Source organism: Dasypus novemcinctus, chromosome 21 (genome assembly GCF_030445035.2).
Source record: "Dasypus novemcinctus isolate mDasNov1 chromosome 21, mDasNov1.1.hap2, whole genome shotgun sequence".
NCBI lineage: Eukaryota > Metazoa > Chordata > Mammalia > Cingulata > Dasypodidae > Dasypus > Dasypus novemcinctus.
The window spans coordinates 49,169,650-49,186,552 of NC_080693.1; the positions used below are offsets into that span (position 1 = coordinate 49,169,650).

The 16,903-nt window shown below is 38.2% G+C and overlaps 1 protein-coding gene across 6 annotated transcripts in view; it reads right to left on the reverse strand.

Annotated features, from left to right (window-relative positions):
- The window catches only part of ANKFN1 (ankyrin repeat and fibronectin type III domain containing 1), a 411,393-nt gene that overhangs the window by 153,748 nt on the left and 240,742 nt on the right, over positions 1–16,903 (reverse strand). For all 6 annotated transcript variants that reach the window (XR_011646850.1, XR_011646849.1, XM_058283928.1 and 3 more), the window contains exon 4: positions 1,392–1,593. Coding sequence is in view for 4 of the 6 variants with exons in the window: in XM_058283928.1 (XP_058139911.1) it covers positions 1,392–1,593 (202 nt within the window). In the remaining 2 variants the exon portion in view is untranslated. The remainder of the gene's footprint in view (positions 1–1,391; positions 1,594–16,903) is intronic.

Genomic DNA, 16,903 nt, shown 5'->3' on the forward strand with positions numbered 1-16,903 from the left:
GAGAGGGCAAGACGTTGAATATTCATAAGATATGAACCACACAGAGGAAAAAAAAAACCAGCTAACGATTATATAACTCCTCCAACAAGTTCTTTCATAAGATTAACAGTGAATAAAGGAAAAGAGCTCTGGAATTCTCTTAAGTGCATATTTCTTTTGCTTATGGGAGAAGACCAATGCAAACACTTTTTAAACATATATCTGGTATCTTCTCCATGAGCTCCTTGGTCTTCGAAAGTGTAGCATTGCTCCTGACCTAGCATACAGTTTGCCTGATAAACGTGGCAAATCTTCAGGGACCAAATATTTAGACAGGCAGGTTTTATTTTTAGTCTCATCAAAACCCAATTCTTCCTATCAAAGGTTCCAGGTTGGCTTTAGCTGAGAGTACATAACACATGATTGGAATTGGAGGAAAATACAAAGCTCTTATGCAAACGCTTGTTTTGACAATGGAGACCCTGGAGATACAGCTATTTTGGTGTGCAGCTTTCTTTGCTGCAGGATAATCAGCTGAATGAAAAAGTGATTTGTCAACAATCTGCTAAAATGACCAACCTCTGATGCTTAGGCCACAACTCAACCACAACCAAGCTCTCCCAGAAGATGAATTTGAAATGAGAAAACAAATGAGTTCAAGTTAAAATGCTGACCTGTCCACAGTTGTGATTTTTAGTTGTATTTCTCTTGTGCCATATTTGCTCTCATTTTTAAGTCATTTTCTCTACCATGTTTTTGTTGGCAAACTCTAACATGCTTCTATCTGAAAGGACTAGGATTCATTTTGGTTTTATGCTCAAACCAATGGTGCTATTACTCTCTGCAGAAATATCCGTGATGAGTATGTTCATAGTAAGCCCTTGGCTCTGTTGAGGATCAATTTAAGACACTAATATATAAGGATGTCTATATATATTTCTCTTCCCACCCCCAATATTTTATTTTTTCTAGGTTATTCTTGTTATTTTTCCCCTTTATCTTTTCTTTTCCTTTTATTTGAGTCTATTTTTCAATATACATGCATTCTTTGCCTGGATTCTATCTTGAATCCCTTTGGGAAACTTGCAGGGTATACATTATAAATAAGTAATAAATGATCCCATCAATATTTGAGTGGAACTTTCATAGAGCCTATTTCATCTTATGTTCCATATTTGTCAAACTGCTTTGTTTTGAGATTGGTTTCATTGGCCTAGTTCAGAAATAAAAATCAGAGAAAAATCTCACCATCACTTAAGCTTTTGGTAATAACAGAGATTTGTGTGGTTTCTACCTTACCTGATTCTGTTTCAGCATTTATAAAATTGCAAACACGGATCTTCTGAGAATCCTCTTAAACCCAAACATAACCAAACAAATCAAACCGAGACATAAGAAAAGGGTTTTATTACCACTGAGGTCTTTCTGAGACTTAGCCGGTCAGTTCTTGTTCTAAAATAGGCCTCATCAAACGAAGAGTGGCTGCCCTTCAGTTTCTCAGACAGGTTCCTGTACAGGCGCTTGGCAGCATTGGGAGATGATGGGGCACTATGTTTTTTTGACTGAGAAAGTTGTAAATTCTGCATTTGTTGGGTCATTTTCACACAGCAGTTCCTAAGAAGAGGAAAATCTGGTATTGTATCACTTATAAAACATAATTATAAATTGACAAATAATTTTATCATCTCCAGTAACTATTTGGAATCCTAATAAAATATTACAGTTGGAATGAACCTTAGAGATCATCAGATCCAGCTTTTTCACCTTATAGATGAGAAAACCAAAACCGAAGGAAGAGAAGCAGCTCATTTATGGCCATGTAGCTAATTGGTGGGAGGGATGAAATGACAACCTCTTTTAATAAATAAACATATACAGTTACATACAAATATATAAGACATGAAACTCTACTCAGTCTTTTGGTCTCTGTCCCACTTGGGAGATGCATCTCAATTCTCTAACTTAAGGGTTTTTGTTCAGTTCCTTTTGGGTGAAGGTAATTGGCCTTTTTCTACTTACCTCCTCCTGGATGGTGCCCTCTATTGGGTATATAAGAAAGTGTGATTGCTCCCTTGACAGATCCTTGCCTCCCTCTCTTAAGGTAGCAGTTATATTGTGCTCGTTGGGAAGCAGACTTGGCCCAGTGATTAGGGTGTCCGTCTACCACATAGGAGGTCCAAGGTTCAAACCCCGGGCCTCCTTGACCCATGTGGAGCTGGCCCATGCACGGTGCTGATGCGCGCAAGGAGTGCCCTGCCAAGCAGGGGTGTTCCCTGCGTAGGGGAGCCCCACACGCAAGGAGTGTGCCTCATAAGGAGAGCCGCCCAGCGCGAAAGAAAGTGCAGCCTGCCCAGGAATGGCGCCGCCCACATGGAGAGCTGACACAACAAGATGATGCAACAAAGAGAAACACAGATTCCTGTGCAGCTGACAACAACAGAAGCGGACAAAGAAGAACACGCAGCAAATAGACACAGAGAACAGACAACTGGGATGGGGGGGAAGGGGAGAGAAATAAATAAATAAATCTTTAAAAAAAAAATTGTGCCTGTTTTCTGAGGTATGGTGAGCAACTCCACTGCCCAGATATTTAGGAGATTCATATCCATGGACCCATCCCTGCTCACCCCAGATGCCCCAGATAGTGTCCTCCAGAATGTTTGCTTCTGGCATTCTCCAAGTAGTACATGACTGTTGTTCCAGAAGTCTCTAACCAGGTTCTCACCAGTGTCACACCTGAAGTTAGCTTCTAGGGGATGTGCCATGCTGTTTCAAAAGCTATCAACCATTGTTTGGGGTATTCTTATAGAAATATTCGGATAATGATGCTACCAAGCTATGATTCCCTGTTTTGTATATGTGTATTGGGTGAACAAATGCATGGGTGAAATAATTGGCCGTGGTAGTTATGTGCAGTGTTCCCAACCCCCATGCAGTTTCTGGTTCGGTGCGCCAATGGAGCATACTGCTGCCTTCTCACCACCACTTCTCAAACCTCCAATGGAGTCTTCCATCTGTAATGCTGCCATTGTTACTTGGTTGTGACCCTTAGGTCATCTCTAGTCCTCGAGGTTTTATAAACTTATGGGCTCCATGATACAATGCCATATAGAATCTCTTTTTTTGACCAAACTCTTCACAGGGCTGGCCTCAATGATTCCCCAATCCCCATGAGATAAAATCTCATTTTTTAAATTCTCATATCCAAGTGCTTACCTCTTCAGCCTCATCTCCTACTGTACCTCTACATTTTGTTTTAGCCCTTGCTGACCTCCTTAAGTTTCCCAACTAGTCCAACTCCTTCCCACCTCTCTGTGTTTGCACGTATTACCTTCATCACCTAGGAAATGACTGTTTATCTTTAAAGTTTGTCCTCAGAAGGTCTCTGACACCCCAAGGCAAATTTATGTATTTCTTTACTCATTTATTTAATATATACCTCTTATGGCAAGTACTTTATTTTATTATAATTGTGTAGCTGTCTGTTTCTTAGCTGGTCTATATGCTCCAGGAAAGCAAAAGCCTCCATGTCTTAATTTTTGTATGTGCAACATCTAAAATGTGTCTGCCTTGGGGAAAAATAAATATAATACAGATTAGGATATGAATTTCTACTTTTCTACTTATTGACTACATGACTTTGGGTACATTACACAACATGTCTGAGTCTCCTTCTCATATTAAAAATGAGTATAAAATATTATCTACGTATTAAAGTTGTGAGGATTTTATGAGCTAATGCTTGTAAAGAGAAAGTACTTGTGGTAGCTATCATTTCTGTTATAGGAGGCACTGAATAGATTCTTTAGAAACAATGAATGGATAATGTTCTAGGAGGCTACTCAAAAGATCCACTGTCTTCCCATGCCTCCGAAGTAGATCCAGGCCTCCTAGCACCAACTTACCTTGATTTACTTTTACTTAATAGAAGGGAATCAATATTCATTACATTGGTGAATGTCTTTAGGCACTCTAAATTCTTGTTTGCGACTTCTTCCAAGACAAAAAGGCCTCCTAATGTTTTCTAAGGTGGCCAGATCTATTAAGTCTTAGTCATGTCTAACAGGTCCTATCCAATCTTAGCTAAATGGACATATTTACATTTAAGTGGGTGATGCAAAGCACTGTCTATAGTGTGTACGCATGTGCACCTGTGTTTATATAAATCACCATAAACTTTTAATTTATACAAGAGCAGAAATGAAAACGGTAGGTGATTTGGCATCTTTTCTCTTCGCATCACAAATCCTTTAGCTTTGATTCAATAGCAACTATAGGATTCCCTCCAATTAATTTCTTTCTATGCTCACAAAAATTCCAGATTCATATGCAAGCCAGTTCATGTGGGGACTGCCTTAACCTTTCTTTTTTTCTGCCTTCTCTCTCTAGCCTTTTCCTTCAGCATTAATGTCCCAGTTCAAGCCATCTGTCTTGTCTACATGATTATTGTTCCTAAAATAATGCTACATTCTTTTGTATCTCTCAAAGTGCCCAGGAGTCCAGTAAATAAATTCTTGTTGATTGATCAAATTCCAGCTATTTGCCCTCTAACTGATGACACCTACTCACATGGCCCCTTTTGTCTTTGCTCATCTCCCATCTGTTCCCTTCAGTCAAAATAAGTTGACTTTCTCTGTCTCTTTGACTTCCTTCTCATTCTCCCCCAGCTGTCCCTCCATTCCAGGCTACCCTTTAGCCTGTTTCTACTCTTTTAGCTTTTATCCATCATTATGATGCCTTTTGTTTCTCTCTATTTAAAATTGTGTCTGATGAAAGATAATAAGAAAAACAACTTTCTCATAAACACGCATGTTCTCTTGACTAACTGTGCTCTTAAATTCTTATCCTTATGGAATGGGATGAGCATTTGAAGAGCAGTATAGCTTTGGCTCTGGAATTTGACAGCTCAGAGCCTGAATCACAACTTTGTTACCTACTAGCTGTGTGACTTTGGGCACCCATTTAAAATTCCCTGAGTCTGTGTAATCATAAGTATAAGGATAATAATGAGACATTTCTTAGGGAGCTGTTTTCAAGATCAAATGAATTAACACATGAAAGGTATCTATCTTGTCTGACACATAGTAGCCACTCAATAAATAGCAGCAATATTAAGGCTACCACACAATCTGGAGACACCAAAGTACATAGCAATAATTTAAATAGTTTTCTTGCTTATTTTAAACAGTCTTGAAATCTGATTTTATGTATTGATTACACTATTTAATTTTTATTTTGATAAAGATATAAATTTAAAATGTATGTTTATAGTAACTTATAGTAAAGCAGAAATAGAAAGTAGAACTTCAAATGATTAGAGGAAAGAGAAGCATAAAGATAAAACTAAAAATAATTGAAAAAGAAAGAATTAAGAAAACATGGTAAATAGAAAGTGAAAAATGAAATAGTAGGGCTATAGTAGGGCTAAGACTAAATATATCTGTGAGCACAACAAATTTAAAATGTTTAATTTTCCTAACAAAAGATAAAAGCTCTCAAATTGGGATTTCAAAAAAGAACCAATTAAAAGTGATACACCTAAATAAAAATACACAGAAAGATTAAAAAATAAATTAATTGATGTCAGTGGTAATGGCAGTAAGGACCTCCCAAAATCCTCTCTCCCATGGAAACAATGAAAACACTAGCAAAAATAGTCAGAATCAACTTTTAAGAACTTTGGAAGTTAAGCAAAAGCTTTCGGCAATCCAGGAAGTATTTATTCAAGAAAAATGGCTGAATCTCAGTAAGAACAGTGAACTTCATGGCATTTTAAATTACCCTATCCCCATCCCCTCTTCATATTCTACAATATGCTGGAAAGCTAACAGCCTAGAATCATGGTTAAAAAAGAAAACAAAACAGCAGCCTGGATGTCACTGGAGGGGGTCGAAAGGGGTTGAAGTTCCTTCAAAGCTCCTTAATTAGATAATTGTAATTGTTCAACCTGTCTAGTGGCTTCCTAGAAGATCCCACTCACAAAGATTTTCTCTATCTGATCAGATTCAGAGGTCACCTAGTGCAAAGAACATTTTCCTCAGGGGTATTTGTGAAAAATAATCAGTGTCAATTGTTTACCATTTTGGTTTAACCTGAGGTGGTGTATAAGAATGGGAACAAATAATATATAACTAAAAAGCTTAAAAGCTGGGGAATGAGATGTCTATAGGGGCTTTGGGAAGCTTTGACATATTCCTGGGAATCGTGCAGGTTATGTACATGCCCAGGGCTGGGTACATGATCTGAAAAGGTCTGAGAAGGCCCTAAGCTCTCACCTCTGTCTGACTTTAAGACTCTGTACAAACAGGAAGTGAAGGCTAAGACTGAACTGTCAACTGCCTGGCTAAGTGTTGAAGGCATGCCCCAAACACTCATGCAGAGCACTTGGTTTCAGACAGGTGAGAAAATTTCTATTAATATATAATTATTAGTTGACCACTGCATTCATCATGCAGTGACCAAACATGACAAAGAATAGAGACTTCATAGATTCAGTTTAAAATGTCACTGAACAAACAAGTAACAAAGACTCACAACAATATATTCTGGTGGAAGGGTTAAATGATTTCCAGAGTGTCTACATTATATTACTTAAATGTCTAGTTTTCACAAAAAGTATGAGATATGAATAGAAACAAAAACATATGGCTTATATACAAAAAATTAAAGTAGTTAATAGAAATTGTCCCTAAAGAAGCCTAGATGTTGGACTTCTTAAACAAAGACTTAAATTAGCTATCTTTAATATGTTCAAAACCTAAAGGAAACTATGTCTAAGGAAATAAAGGACTATATAAGAACAATATCTCATAGAGACATTCTCTATAGAGAATTACCACAAAGAGCTAGATATTATTTTAAAAATTCAAACAATTAGAGGTTCTGGAATTAAAAAGCACAATAACCCCAAATTAAAAATTCACTATGAGGGCTAAACAGCATATCTGAGCAGGCAGAAGAAACAATCAGCAAACTTGAAAATAGGTCAATTGAGATTATCCAGTCTGAGGAATAGAAAGAAAAAAAAAAGGAAAATGAACAGAACCCCAAAGACCTATGTAACATCAAATGTTCCAATATGTGCATAATAGGAGTTTTAGAAGGAAAGGTGAGAGAGAAAAGGGCAGAAAGAATATTTAAAGAAATAACAGGGAAACACATTTGGCTCAACTGATAGAGCATTTGCCTACCATATGGGAGGTCCAGGGTTCAAACCCAGGGCCTCCTGGCCCATGTGGTGATGTGGCCCATATGCAGTGCTGATGTGTGCAAGGACTGCCATGCCATACAGGGGTGTCCCCCTTGTAGGGGAGCCCCATGCACAAGGAGTGTGCCCCGCATGGAGAGCTGCCCTGCATGAAAAAAACGCAGCCTGCCCAAGAGTGGTGCCACACACATGGAGAGCTGATGCAGCAAGATGATACAACAAAAAGAGACACAGATTCCCGGTGCCACTGACAAGAATGCAAGTGGACACAGAAGAACACACAGCAAATGGACACAGAGAGCAGACAACTTGGGGGGGGGGAGAGAAATAAAAAAAATAAAGTAAAAAAATAAATGAAAATAAAAAATAAAGGAATAATAGCTGAAAACTTTCTAAGTTTAATGTAAAACATTAACCTACACATCTAAGAATCTCAATGAATTACAAGTAGGATAAACTCAAAGAGATCTATATCTAGACACATTACAAACAAACTGTCAAATGATAAAGAATATGTCAAGAGAAATGACTCATCACATATAAGGTTAACAGCTGATTTCTCATCATAAACCATGAAAATCAGAAGGCAGTGGGAAGACATATTCAGAAGACTAGAATAAAGAAAAGATTGTCAACCAAGAATTTCTATATCTAAAAAAACAGTCCTTCAAAAATTGAGGAATAAAGATATCTTAGATAAACAAATGAAGATAAAACACTGGAAGCAGACCTGTTCTAGAAGAAATATTAAAGAGAGTCCTTCAGGCTAAAGTGAAAGGACACTAGACAGTAACACAAATCTATATGAAGATGGGAGTGGATATGGGTCAAGCAGTTGAGTACCTGCTTCCCACATGGGATGTCCTGGGTTTGGTTCCCAGTGCCTTCTGAAAACAAAGACAAACAACAAGCAATCAAATGGGAAAAAAAAAAAACAACTCAGGGGAACTGATGTGGCTCAGTGATTGAAAGTCAGCTTCACATACAAGATCCCGCATTCAATTCCCAGCCCTGGTATCTCAAAAAAAAAAAAAAAAAAAAAAGCATGTGAAGAAGAAAGAAAGAGTACTGATAAGGAAACTGCATAGGAAAATAAAAAAGACAGTATAAATGTATTTTTTGTTTGTAACTCTTCCCCCCCTTCTGATTTAAAAGAGTACTACATAAAGCAATAATTATAAACATGTGTTATTAGGGGTATAGTACATAAACATGTAATGTGTGTGACAATAACAGTGCAAAGGAGGAGGAAACGAATGAAAGTATACAGGAGCAAAGTTTTTATATACTATATACTACTGTACTTAGGTTGATTAATTTGAACTGGCTTGTTATAAGTTAAGGTGTTAGTCATTATCCCCAAGACAACCACTAAAAAATGAGATGGAGGGAAGAAAACAGATAAGAGAATTAAATAGCATGCCAGAAAAATCTACTTAGCACAAAAGAAGGCAGCAATGGAGAAAGAGGGGACATAGTTCATACAGGAAACAAATAGCAAAACAGCAATGTAATTTCTATTTTATTATTAATTACATTAACTATAAATAGATTAGACACTCAAATCAAAAGGCAGTGATTGGGAGAGGATGTGGCTTAAGCAGTTGGGCACCTGCCACCCACATGGGAGGTCCCAGGTTCAGTTTCTGGTGCCTCCTAAAAAAAAATAATGGCAAGCAGGCATAATGAGCTAACAGTGAGCAGACACAGTGAATAGACACAGCAAGCAGACAATGAGCAGAAACAATGAACAGACAGATGAGGGAGTCATCTTGGGGGTAGGGGGAAAGGTAGTGATTGGCAGAATGGATTAAAAAATCCAAACATAAAAAATCAAAAACATGATCCAATTATATGCTGTCTACAAGAAACACATTTTATATCCATAGATGCAAATAGGTTGAAAGTAAGGGTATGGAAAAGATATAATAAGAAACAGTAAACAAGAGAGAACTGGAAATGCTATAATTATTTCAGATAGGATAGACTGTAAGACAAAGTTTGTTACTAGAGACAAAATGGACATTTGTGAAGATAAAAGAGTCAGTCCACCAAGAAGATACAGCATTTATAAACATATGCACTTACAACAGAGCCCCAAAATACACGATGCAAACACTGACAGATATGAAAGGTAGAAATCGACAATTCAGCTATAATAATTGAAGACTTCCATACTCCATTTTCAATAATAGATAGGGGGGTATGGAAGTGGATCAAGTGGTTGAGCACCTGCTTCCCACATGCGAGGTCCTGGGTTCAGTACCCGGTGCTTCCTAGGAAAAAAACCAAACAGCAAGCAAACATACGAGAAAACCAACTCAGGAGAGCCGATGTGGCTCAGTGATTGAGCACTGGCTTCCCATATACAAGGTCCAGGGTTTGGTCCCTGCCCCAGTACCTAAAAAAAAAAAAAAAAAAAAAAGATAGAAAAACTAGATAACTAGATAGAATAGAAGATCAACAAGGAAATAGATTACTCAAGTAGCACTATAAATCAACAAATCAACAAGACCTAACAGACGTCTATCGTATAATCTACCCAACGATAGCAGAATATAGACTCTTCTCAAGTGCATATGAACATTCTCCAGGATAGGCCATAAAACAAACTTCAATAAATTAAAAACTTGAAATGATTGAAATCATACCAAGTATGTTTGCTAACACAATGGACAGCAGCTAGAAATCAATAATAGCAGGAAAATGGGAAAAATCACAGATATGTAGAAAAAGACAGATGCTGAATGAAATACTTGATTAATAAATAGACATAAGATCCTAAGAGGGAAACTATTTTTGCTGTGTGAAGTCTGGGACATACTCCTCAGAGAACATACTTTCTTAGCCATTTTCACTAATAAATCCAACAGGTTAGGATCTAATTGTTATATTTTATTACATTCTTCATTTCCAAGATGATCATCGTGGTGTTAAGCACAGTATTAAAAGATTTCATTTTTCCTACTTATTAACTGTATGACCTTGATTAAGTTATTTAGCTTATCTAAGCTGCAATTTTGTCATCCTTAACATTTTTCTTCGTCTCAATAATAATCGTTGTGTCTAAAAGGAACACCATTAGTTTTAAATGAGAAAATACATATACATTGCTTAATAGAGTACCTGAAACAAATAGGTATTAAAAGAGTTATCTTTTAACAGCTCTTTTGATGTATAATTTATGTACAATAAACTGTACATGTTTAAATGATACAATTTGATAGTTTTCAACAATGGTACATACCCATGAAACCATTACCACAATCAAGATAATGAACATATTCATCATGCTCAAAAGTTTTCTCATATACCTTTATAATTCTTCCTTCTAGCCCCTGATGGTATACCTCTCCTCTTGACCCCACTGTTCCTAGGCAACTACTGATTGCTTTCTGATACCGTGCATTTGGTTATGTTTTCTAGTACTTTATATAAATGAAACCATCAGCATGTGCTCTCTTTTTATACTGTCTTCTTGCACTCAGCATAATTATTTTGAGATACCTCCATGTTGTTATGTGTATCAATAGTACATTATTTTTTAGGGCTCCATTTTTTTCCTTTAGAAAATCTTAAGGACCTTGACCTCCAAATAGAGGGGACGTAGACCTGTTGTTTGAAGGTGCGTTGGTCCCTGAAACATGGCTGCAGGCCCAGGCTTTTAGGTGCAATTACCCAGGAGGAGATCATCCAGGGGAAGGCAAATTTCTAGTTTTACCTTTTCTTTTTTATTGCATCCTAATTCTTTTCTCTTATCCCAAAACCTTTAATAAAAATCAAGTTAAATGCTACAGACTGCCAAAAATTTAAGGAAGAAATGATACCAATTATACATAAAACTCTTCCAGATAATTGGACTCATTTTTGAGGCCAGCATTGCGCTGACACCAAAACCAGAAAAAGGCATTGCCAAAAAAAGAAAACTATAGACCAATATCCTTCTTAAACATAGAGATTAAATCCTCAATAAAATGTTAGCAAATAAAATCCAGCAGTATATAAAAAGGATACTACATCCTGATCTACCATTTTTTTCCAAGAAAGCAAGGTTATTAATGCAATTCAGCACATTAACTGAATACAGGAAGAAAATTATGTGGTTTTCTTAATGGGTGCAGAAAAAGCATTTGACAAAATTCAACATCCACTTATGATTAACACTTTTAGCAAAATTCAGGTATGTAATGGAATTTCTTCAGCCTCTTAAAGAGAATCTACAAAATCCTATAGCTAACATCATACATAATGGTGAAAGACTGTACTTCCCCACTTCCCCCTCCCCAAGTCAGAAACAAGACCAGGATGTCCACTTCCACCTCTTCTATTTTACTGGATATCCTAGCCAATGTAGTAAGGCAAGAAAAAGAAATGAGTCATGTAGATTGGAAAGAAAAATGCATGTTATTTGTAGATAACGTGAACACTTATGTAAAAGTCTAATAAATCTTTACAAAAGCTACTTAGGCATAAATTTAGCAAAATACACGAAACACCTGTAGACTGTGAAAAACACACAATATTAATGAGTGAAATGAAAGAGGACCTAAATAAATGGAGAGCTGTGCCTTGTTCATGGATGGGAAGACTTAATATTGTTAAGGTGTTAATTATCCCCAAATTGGTCTGTAGATTCATTGCAATCTTATTAAAAATCCTAGAAGGCTTCTTCCTTTTTTTTTTTTGTTTGATGGGAAGGGTATAAATTAACAAGCTGGTTTGAAAATTTTTCTAGAAATGCAATGGATCTGAAATAGCCAAAACAATTTTGAAAAAGAAGAACAAAGTTGTAATACTTACACTACATAATTCAGAGGTATGCTATAAAGCTACAGTAATCAAGACATGTGGTATTGGTGTAGGGATAATGACATAGATATGCCAATTGAGGTACTGGCATAGAAGAGACATATAGATAAATGGAACAGAATAAAGAGCCCAGAAATAGCCTGCGCATATATGATGAATTGATTTTTGACAAAGGTGTCAAGGTAACTCAAAAGGGACAAAGATAATCTTTTCAACAAATAGCACTGGAACAGTGGATATACATTTGCAGAAAAAATGAACCTCAGCCCCTACCTCACATCATATGCAGAAACTATCCTGAAATAGATCATAGACCTAACCATAAAAGCAAAAACCTACAAACTTCTAGAAGAAAACACAGGAGAAAATCTCTGTAAAATTGGAGAAGGCAAAAATGTCCTTAGAGGAGATACAAAAAGAACAAAGTATAAAAGAAAAAAGTATAAAAGAAAAAAACCAAATTGGACTTTGTCAAAGTTAAAAACTTCTGCTATTTTAAGTATTTCAGCCTGCACTCAGCTATGCTTTGGAGACTTGTGAAGGACCTGTGAATATATCTGGAGTCAAGCTTTAAGGAAAGAATGACAGTAGCCTGGAATTCTAGGTTTAAAATGGCAAGAGTGGGAAACGGACTTTGGCCCAGTGGTTAGGGCGTCCGTCTACCATATGGGAGGTCCGCGGTTCAAACCCCGGGCCTCCTTGACCCGTGTGGAACTGGCCATGCACAGTGCTGATGCACGCAAGGAGTGCAGTGCCACGCAAGGGTGTCCCCCGCATGGGGGAGCCCCACGCGCAAGGAGTGCGCCGGTGAGGAAAAGCCGCCCAGCGTGAAATGAAAGAGCAGCCTGCCGAGGAATGGCGCCGCCCACACTTCCCGTGCCGCTGACGACAACAGAAGCGGACAAAGAAACAAGACGCAGCAAATGGACACCAAGAACAGACAACCAGGGGAGGGGGGGAAATTAAATAAATAAATGAATCTTTAAAAATAAATAAATAAATAAAATGGCAAGAGTAACTGTGGCAAGTAGAGTGGTTAGAAAGGAGATGGCCAGCTGAGATGGCAGGCAACAACTACACTAGATCATGAAAAGCAGTCTAGGGGGATTTCTGAAATTTAGATGGAGAGGGAAACCTGGAGAAATACTAGATAAGTAGGATGGTAGCTTAGATTACTGTTCTTTAAGCTTTAAAGGATAGTAGGCTTCTGAATGCTAGAGGGGAGAGAAATTTCTAGGTAATAGTATGAAAGATACTGTTCTAAGAGATTTGTGTGGGAAGCAGACTTGGCCCAATGGATAGGGTGTCTGTCTACCACATGGGAGGTCCACAGTTCAAACCACGGGCCTCCTTGACCCGTGTGGAATTGGCCCATGCACAGTGCTGATGTGTGCAGGGAGTGCCCTGCCACGCAGGGGTGTCCCCCGCGTAGAGGAGCCCCACGTGCAGGGAGTGCGCCCTGTAAGGAGAGTCGCCCAGCATGAAAGAAAGTGCAGCCTGCCCAAGAGTGGCACCACACACACGGAGAGCTGACACAACAAGATGACGCAACAAAGGAAACACAGATTCCCGGTGCCACTGATAAGGATGGAAGCAGTCACAGAAGAACACACAGCAAATGGACACAGAGAGCAGACAACTGGGGGAAGGGGGTGAAGGGGAAATAAATAAATAAATAAAATAAAATCTTAAAAAGAAAAGAGAGAGATTTGTGTATATTAAATCATTGAATCCTGAATGGGTGCCTCCTCAGAATTACTTCACAACCACCTGTCCTCTGGGCCTTGGCTGCCACCATCATTCTGCTTCCTTACACCACCAGTCATTTCAAGTGCAGAGTGGGTTTAGGCATTACTGCATCAGGCATGCTGTGACAGAAGCTGCAGCTGTTCTCACCACGCATCCCCGTGGATGCTCCAGCTTCACTAGTGGCTGCCAGGAAGGACTGGGTAACACCATCTGGAAATGTAAAAACCTTGGGCCAATGACAGTCAGTAGAGTAGCCTCTCCATTTGTCCTCAGGTAGACTGTTTGAAGGGCTTCCTGGAAGTCATCACATATAAACAAGCAGATGTGTTTCCTTGTGAAGCTGTGGCTAGCTCAGTTATGAATGACCTTGTATTTGTCTTCTTTTCTTCCACACTCCATTTCTCTTTTCCTTTCACTCCTGACACCTTGAGGTTGTACCTCCCAATACTGAATAGAACATTATTATCAGCTTTGCCTCAGGCTTTGTTTTCCAAGACAAAATGCAATAACAATCCTATAAGGAAGTGAATACTATTATTATATCCCCATTTTACAAATGAGGAAACTGAAGCCCAGAGAGGCTAGTTAATTTGCCCAAGGTTTTATAGCTACTACATGGAGGAGGCAGGATTTGAACTCTGACTCCAAAGTCCATTTTCTTAACAATCTGCTGTTACTCTGCCTAAGGGAGCTGGGTCTGGCTGCCTGTCAGCTTTTTCTTCCTGGGCCTTAATTCTGAAGAGAAGACCTTCTTGCCCTTGGTATGAGTTCTGGCACTTTCAGAGTCCATGTTTCATGAGAGCTTGTTGTGGGACTTTCTCATTATATTTGTACTGTGAGGAAAGATCTGAGCCATTTTAGAGTAAGGAGCAGTTGTAAGACATAACATGTTAGAAAAGAGAACTCTAGCTCCTCTTGACAGCTGGGTAGACAGAGACATTCAGCAAAGGGAACACTTTTGACTGGGACAAGATTGCTCTTCAGGCTGTGAAGTGAACTAGGGACCTTCAGGCTTCAACCTACCTGTCACTAGATGGAGTAGAAAGCTTGACCCCTTCCCAGTCCCTTCCTGCTGTTAACATGACAGGTATGCATTGGGCTGCTAAAGAGTGGCCAATTCAGTTACAATGATGATATGTAACAAGGTGAAAGTAACCTTTACAGTTTCTGTGGTGGCATTTAAAAAAATAATAATTACAATTTATTCAGTAATAAGTTTAGAAAATTCAGCTATGACTCCATGCCAAAAATACACTAATTTTTGAGGGTTTAAAACCTGGGTTTATGAGGATGAAAGTGGCAAGATAATTAATATTGATTCTATAGTTCAACTCCAGACCAAGGTGAATTGGTCATCCTACCTGAACCCCAAGGGGCTCAAAGGTTAGAAAGGGAAACATTTATGCAAATGTTTACCTATGAAATAGTGGAGTGTGTGAAATTATGAAATAATGATGATAGCTACTATTTCTATAGAACTTGCTCTGAGGCAGGCATTTTTAGAATAACACCTTTACGTGATCAACTCACTGTATGCCATAACAGCCCTGTGAAGTAAGGACTATTATCCTCGTTTTATAAAGTAAGAAACTGAGGTATTTCTAAGGGGCAATTTGGGATTAGAACACAGGTGACATGGGTCTAGATCTGAGATCTTAACCTTTAAGCACTGCTTTCAAAATGTCTAAGGTACAGAAGTGATGCCGAGAAGTGGGCATGACAGGAGGTGGTCATGGGAGAAAGGGCAAATGGGTCAACGAAGGTGATGCCTGAGCAGGGTTTTGAATGATGAATGAGGAATCAACTGGCAGAAAGGGAAGAAAGGAGCATTCCAGTAGTATTATATATAATACTACTAGTATAATACTACCAGTATTATAATAGCTCAGATTATGAAATGGAGATGTGAAATGTCATGGTGTTGGTGGAAGGTCTACGTCAATGGGACCAGATTAGCAAGGGCTTTGTATGCTGTGATAAGGAACATAGACTCATCTGTGGTCACCAGAGAAGCACTAAAGGGTTTTGAGTAAATGCCAAATTTGCATTAGTAGTGAACCATTCTGGTAGCAAGTAGTAAGAATGATTTGAAGGTGGAGTGGGACCGACCAGTGGCAGGGACAAACAAGTAGGAAACTCTTGGGAAAAACCCTTGTAGGAGCTGGTGACTTCAACTACAGCATGTGGCAGTGGGTATGAAACAGCTGCACAGATCCAAAAGATGAAGGAGGTAAACAGGCTTTCCACAGTGTGACTCTCAAGGGCCAATAAAAAATCTAGATGACATTGTGTAATCCAAGTATTCCATAGAAAGAGAGACATAGTTTGTCCTAAAGGCCACTTAATTGTTCTCATAAAAAGTGAAATAATTTTGAGGGAAGTTCTTAGAAACAGGTATGAAGTAAATAGAAAACAGAAGTGTTAAGATAATATTAACTCAATATCCTTTAGGTTACCCCTGCCATAAGAGAAAAATTTAAAAATTCATTTATGATAAGGTACGAGAGGCTTAATTTACTTTTTCTTTTAGGCATAAGTAGTACTTTATCAAAGATGGCAATATTTAACTGAATCCCTGATGAAAGAATTTCAGGTACCTTAATCCTAGAGGTGGGGGAATTATTTTTGGCAAACAGTCCTTCTAGAAATCCAGTTTGCAGCTGCTAATTCCATGCATGGAAAATGTCTTGGGTATGGGGGGAATTTGAGCAACTGAAAGTTACCATATATTCTATACAAGGATTCTACCCATACCCGAACTACCCACCCCCAAATATTGGCATGTTTATGTGTTCCAAAACATTTAAGATCTTCATTATCTTGTGATCATAAGTATTAAAAAATCAATTATTTCTGATCAATGTGGAAAAAGTCCCAGTTATTTACATGACCTGTTTCTTTGAAGTTGAGTGCTTGTAATGCCACTTTTCAGCTCTATTCTGTCCTTTGATCCCCTTCATGTGATCTTGCCCCCTTCAGAGTACTCTGTATCCCCTACAGGAGGAAAGGACCTGCAACTCCCATTCCCACATAAATTCTTATCTATGGGTCTATGATGAATGGTCTTGGGACTAAAGTACATGGATGGTGATCTTTATTATCTATTGCACCCTGTCCCAAGAGGACTTAAAGTAGTATCTCATATGAAAACATTACTTG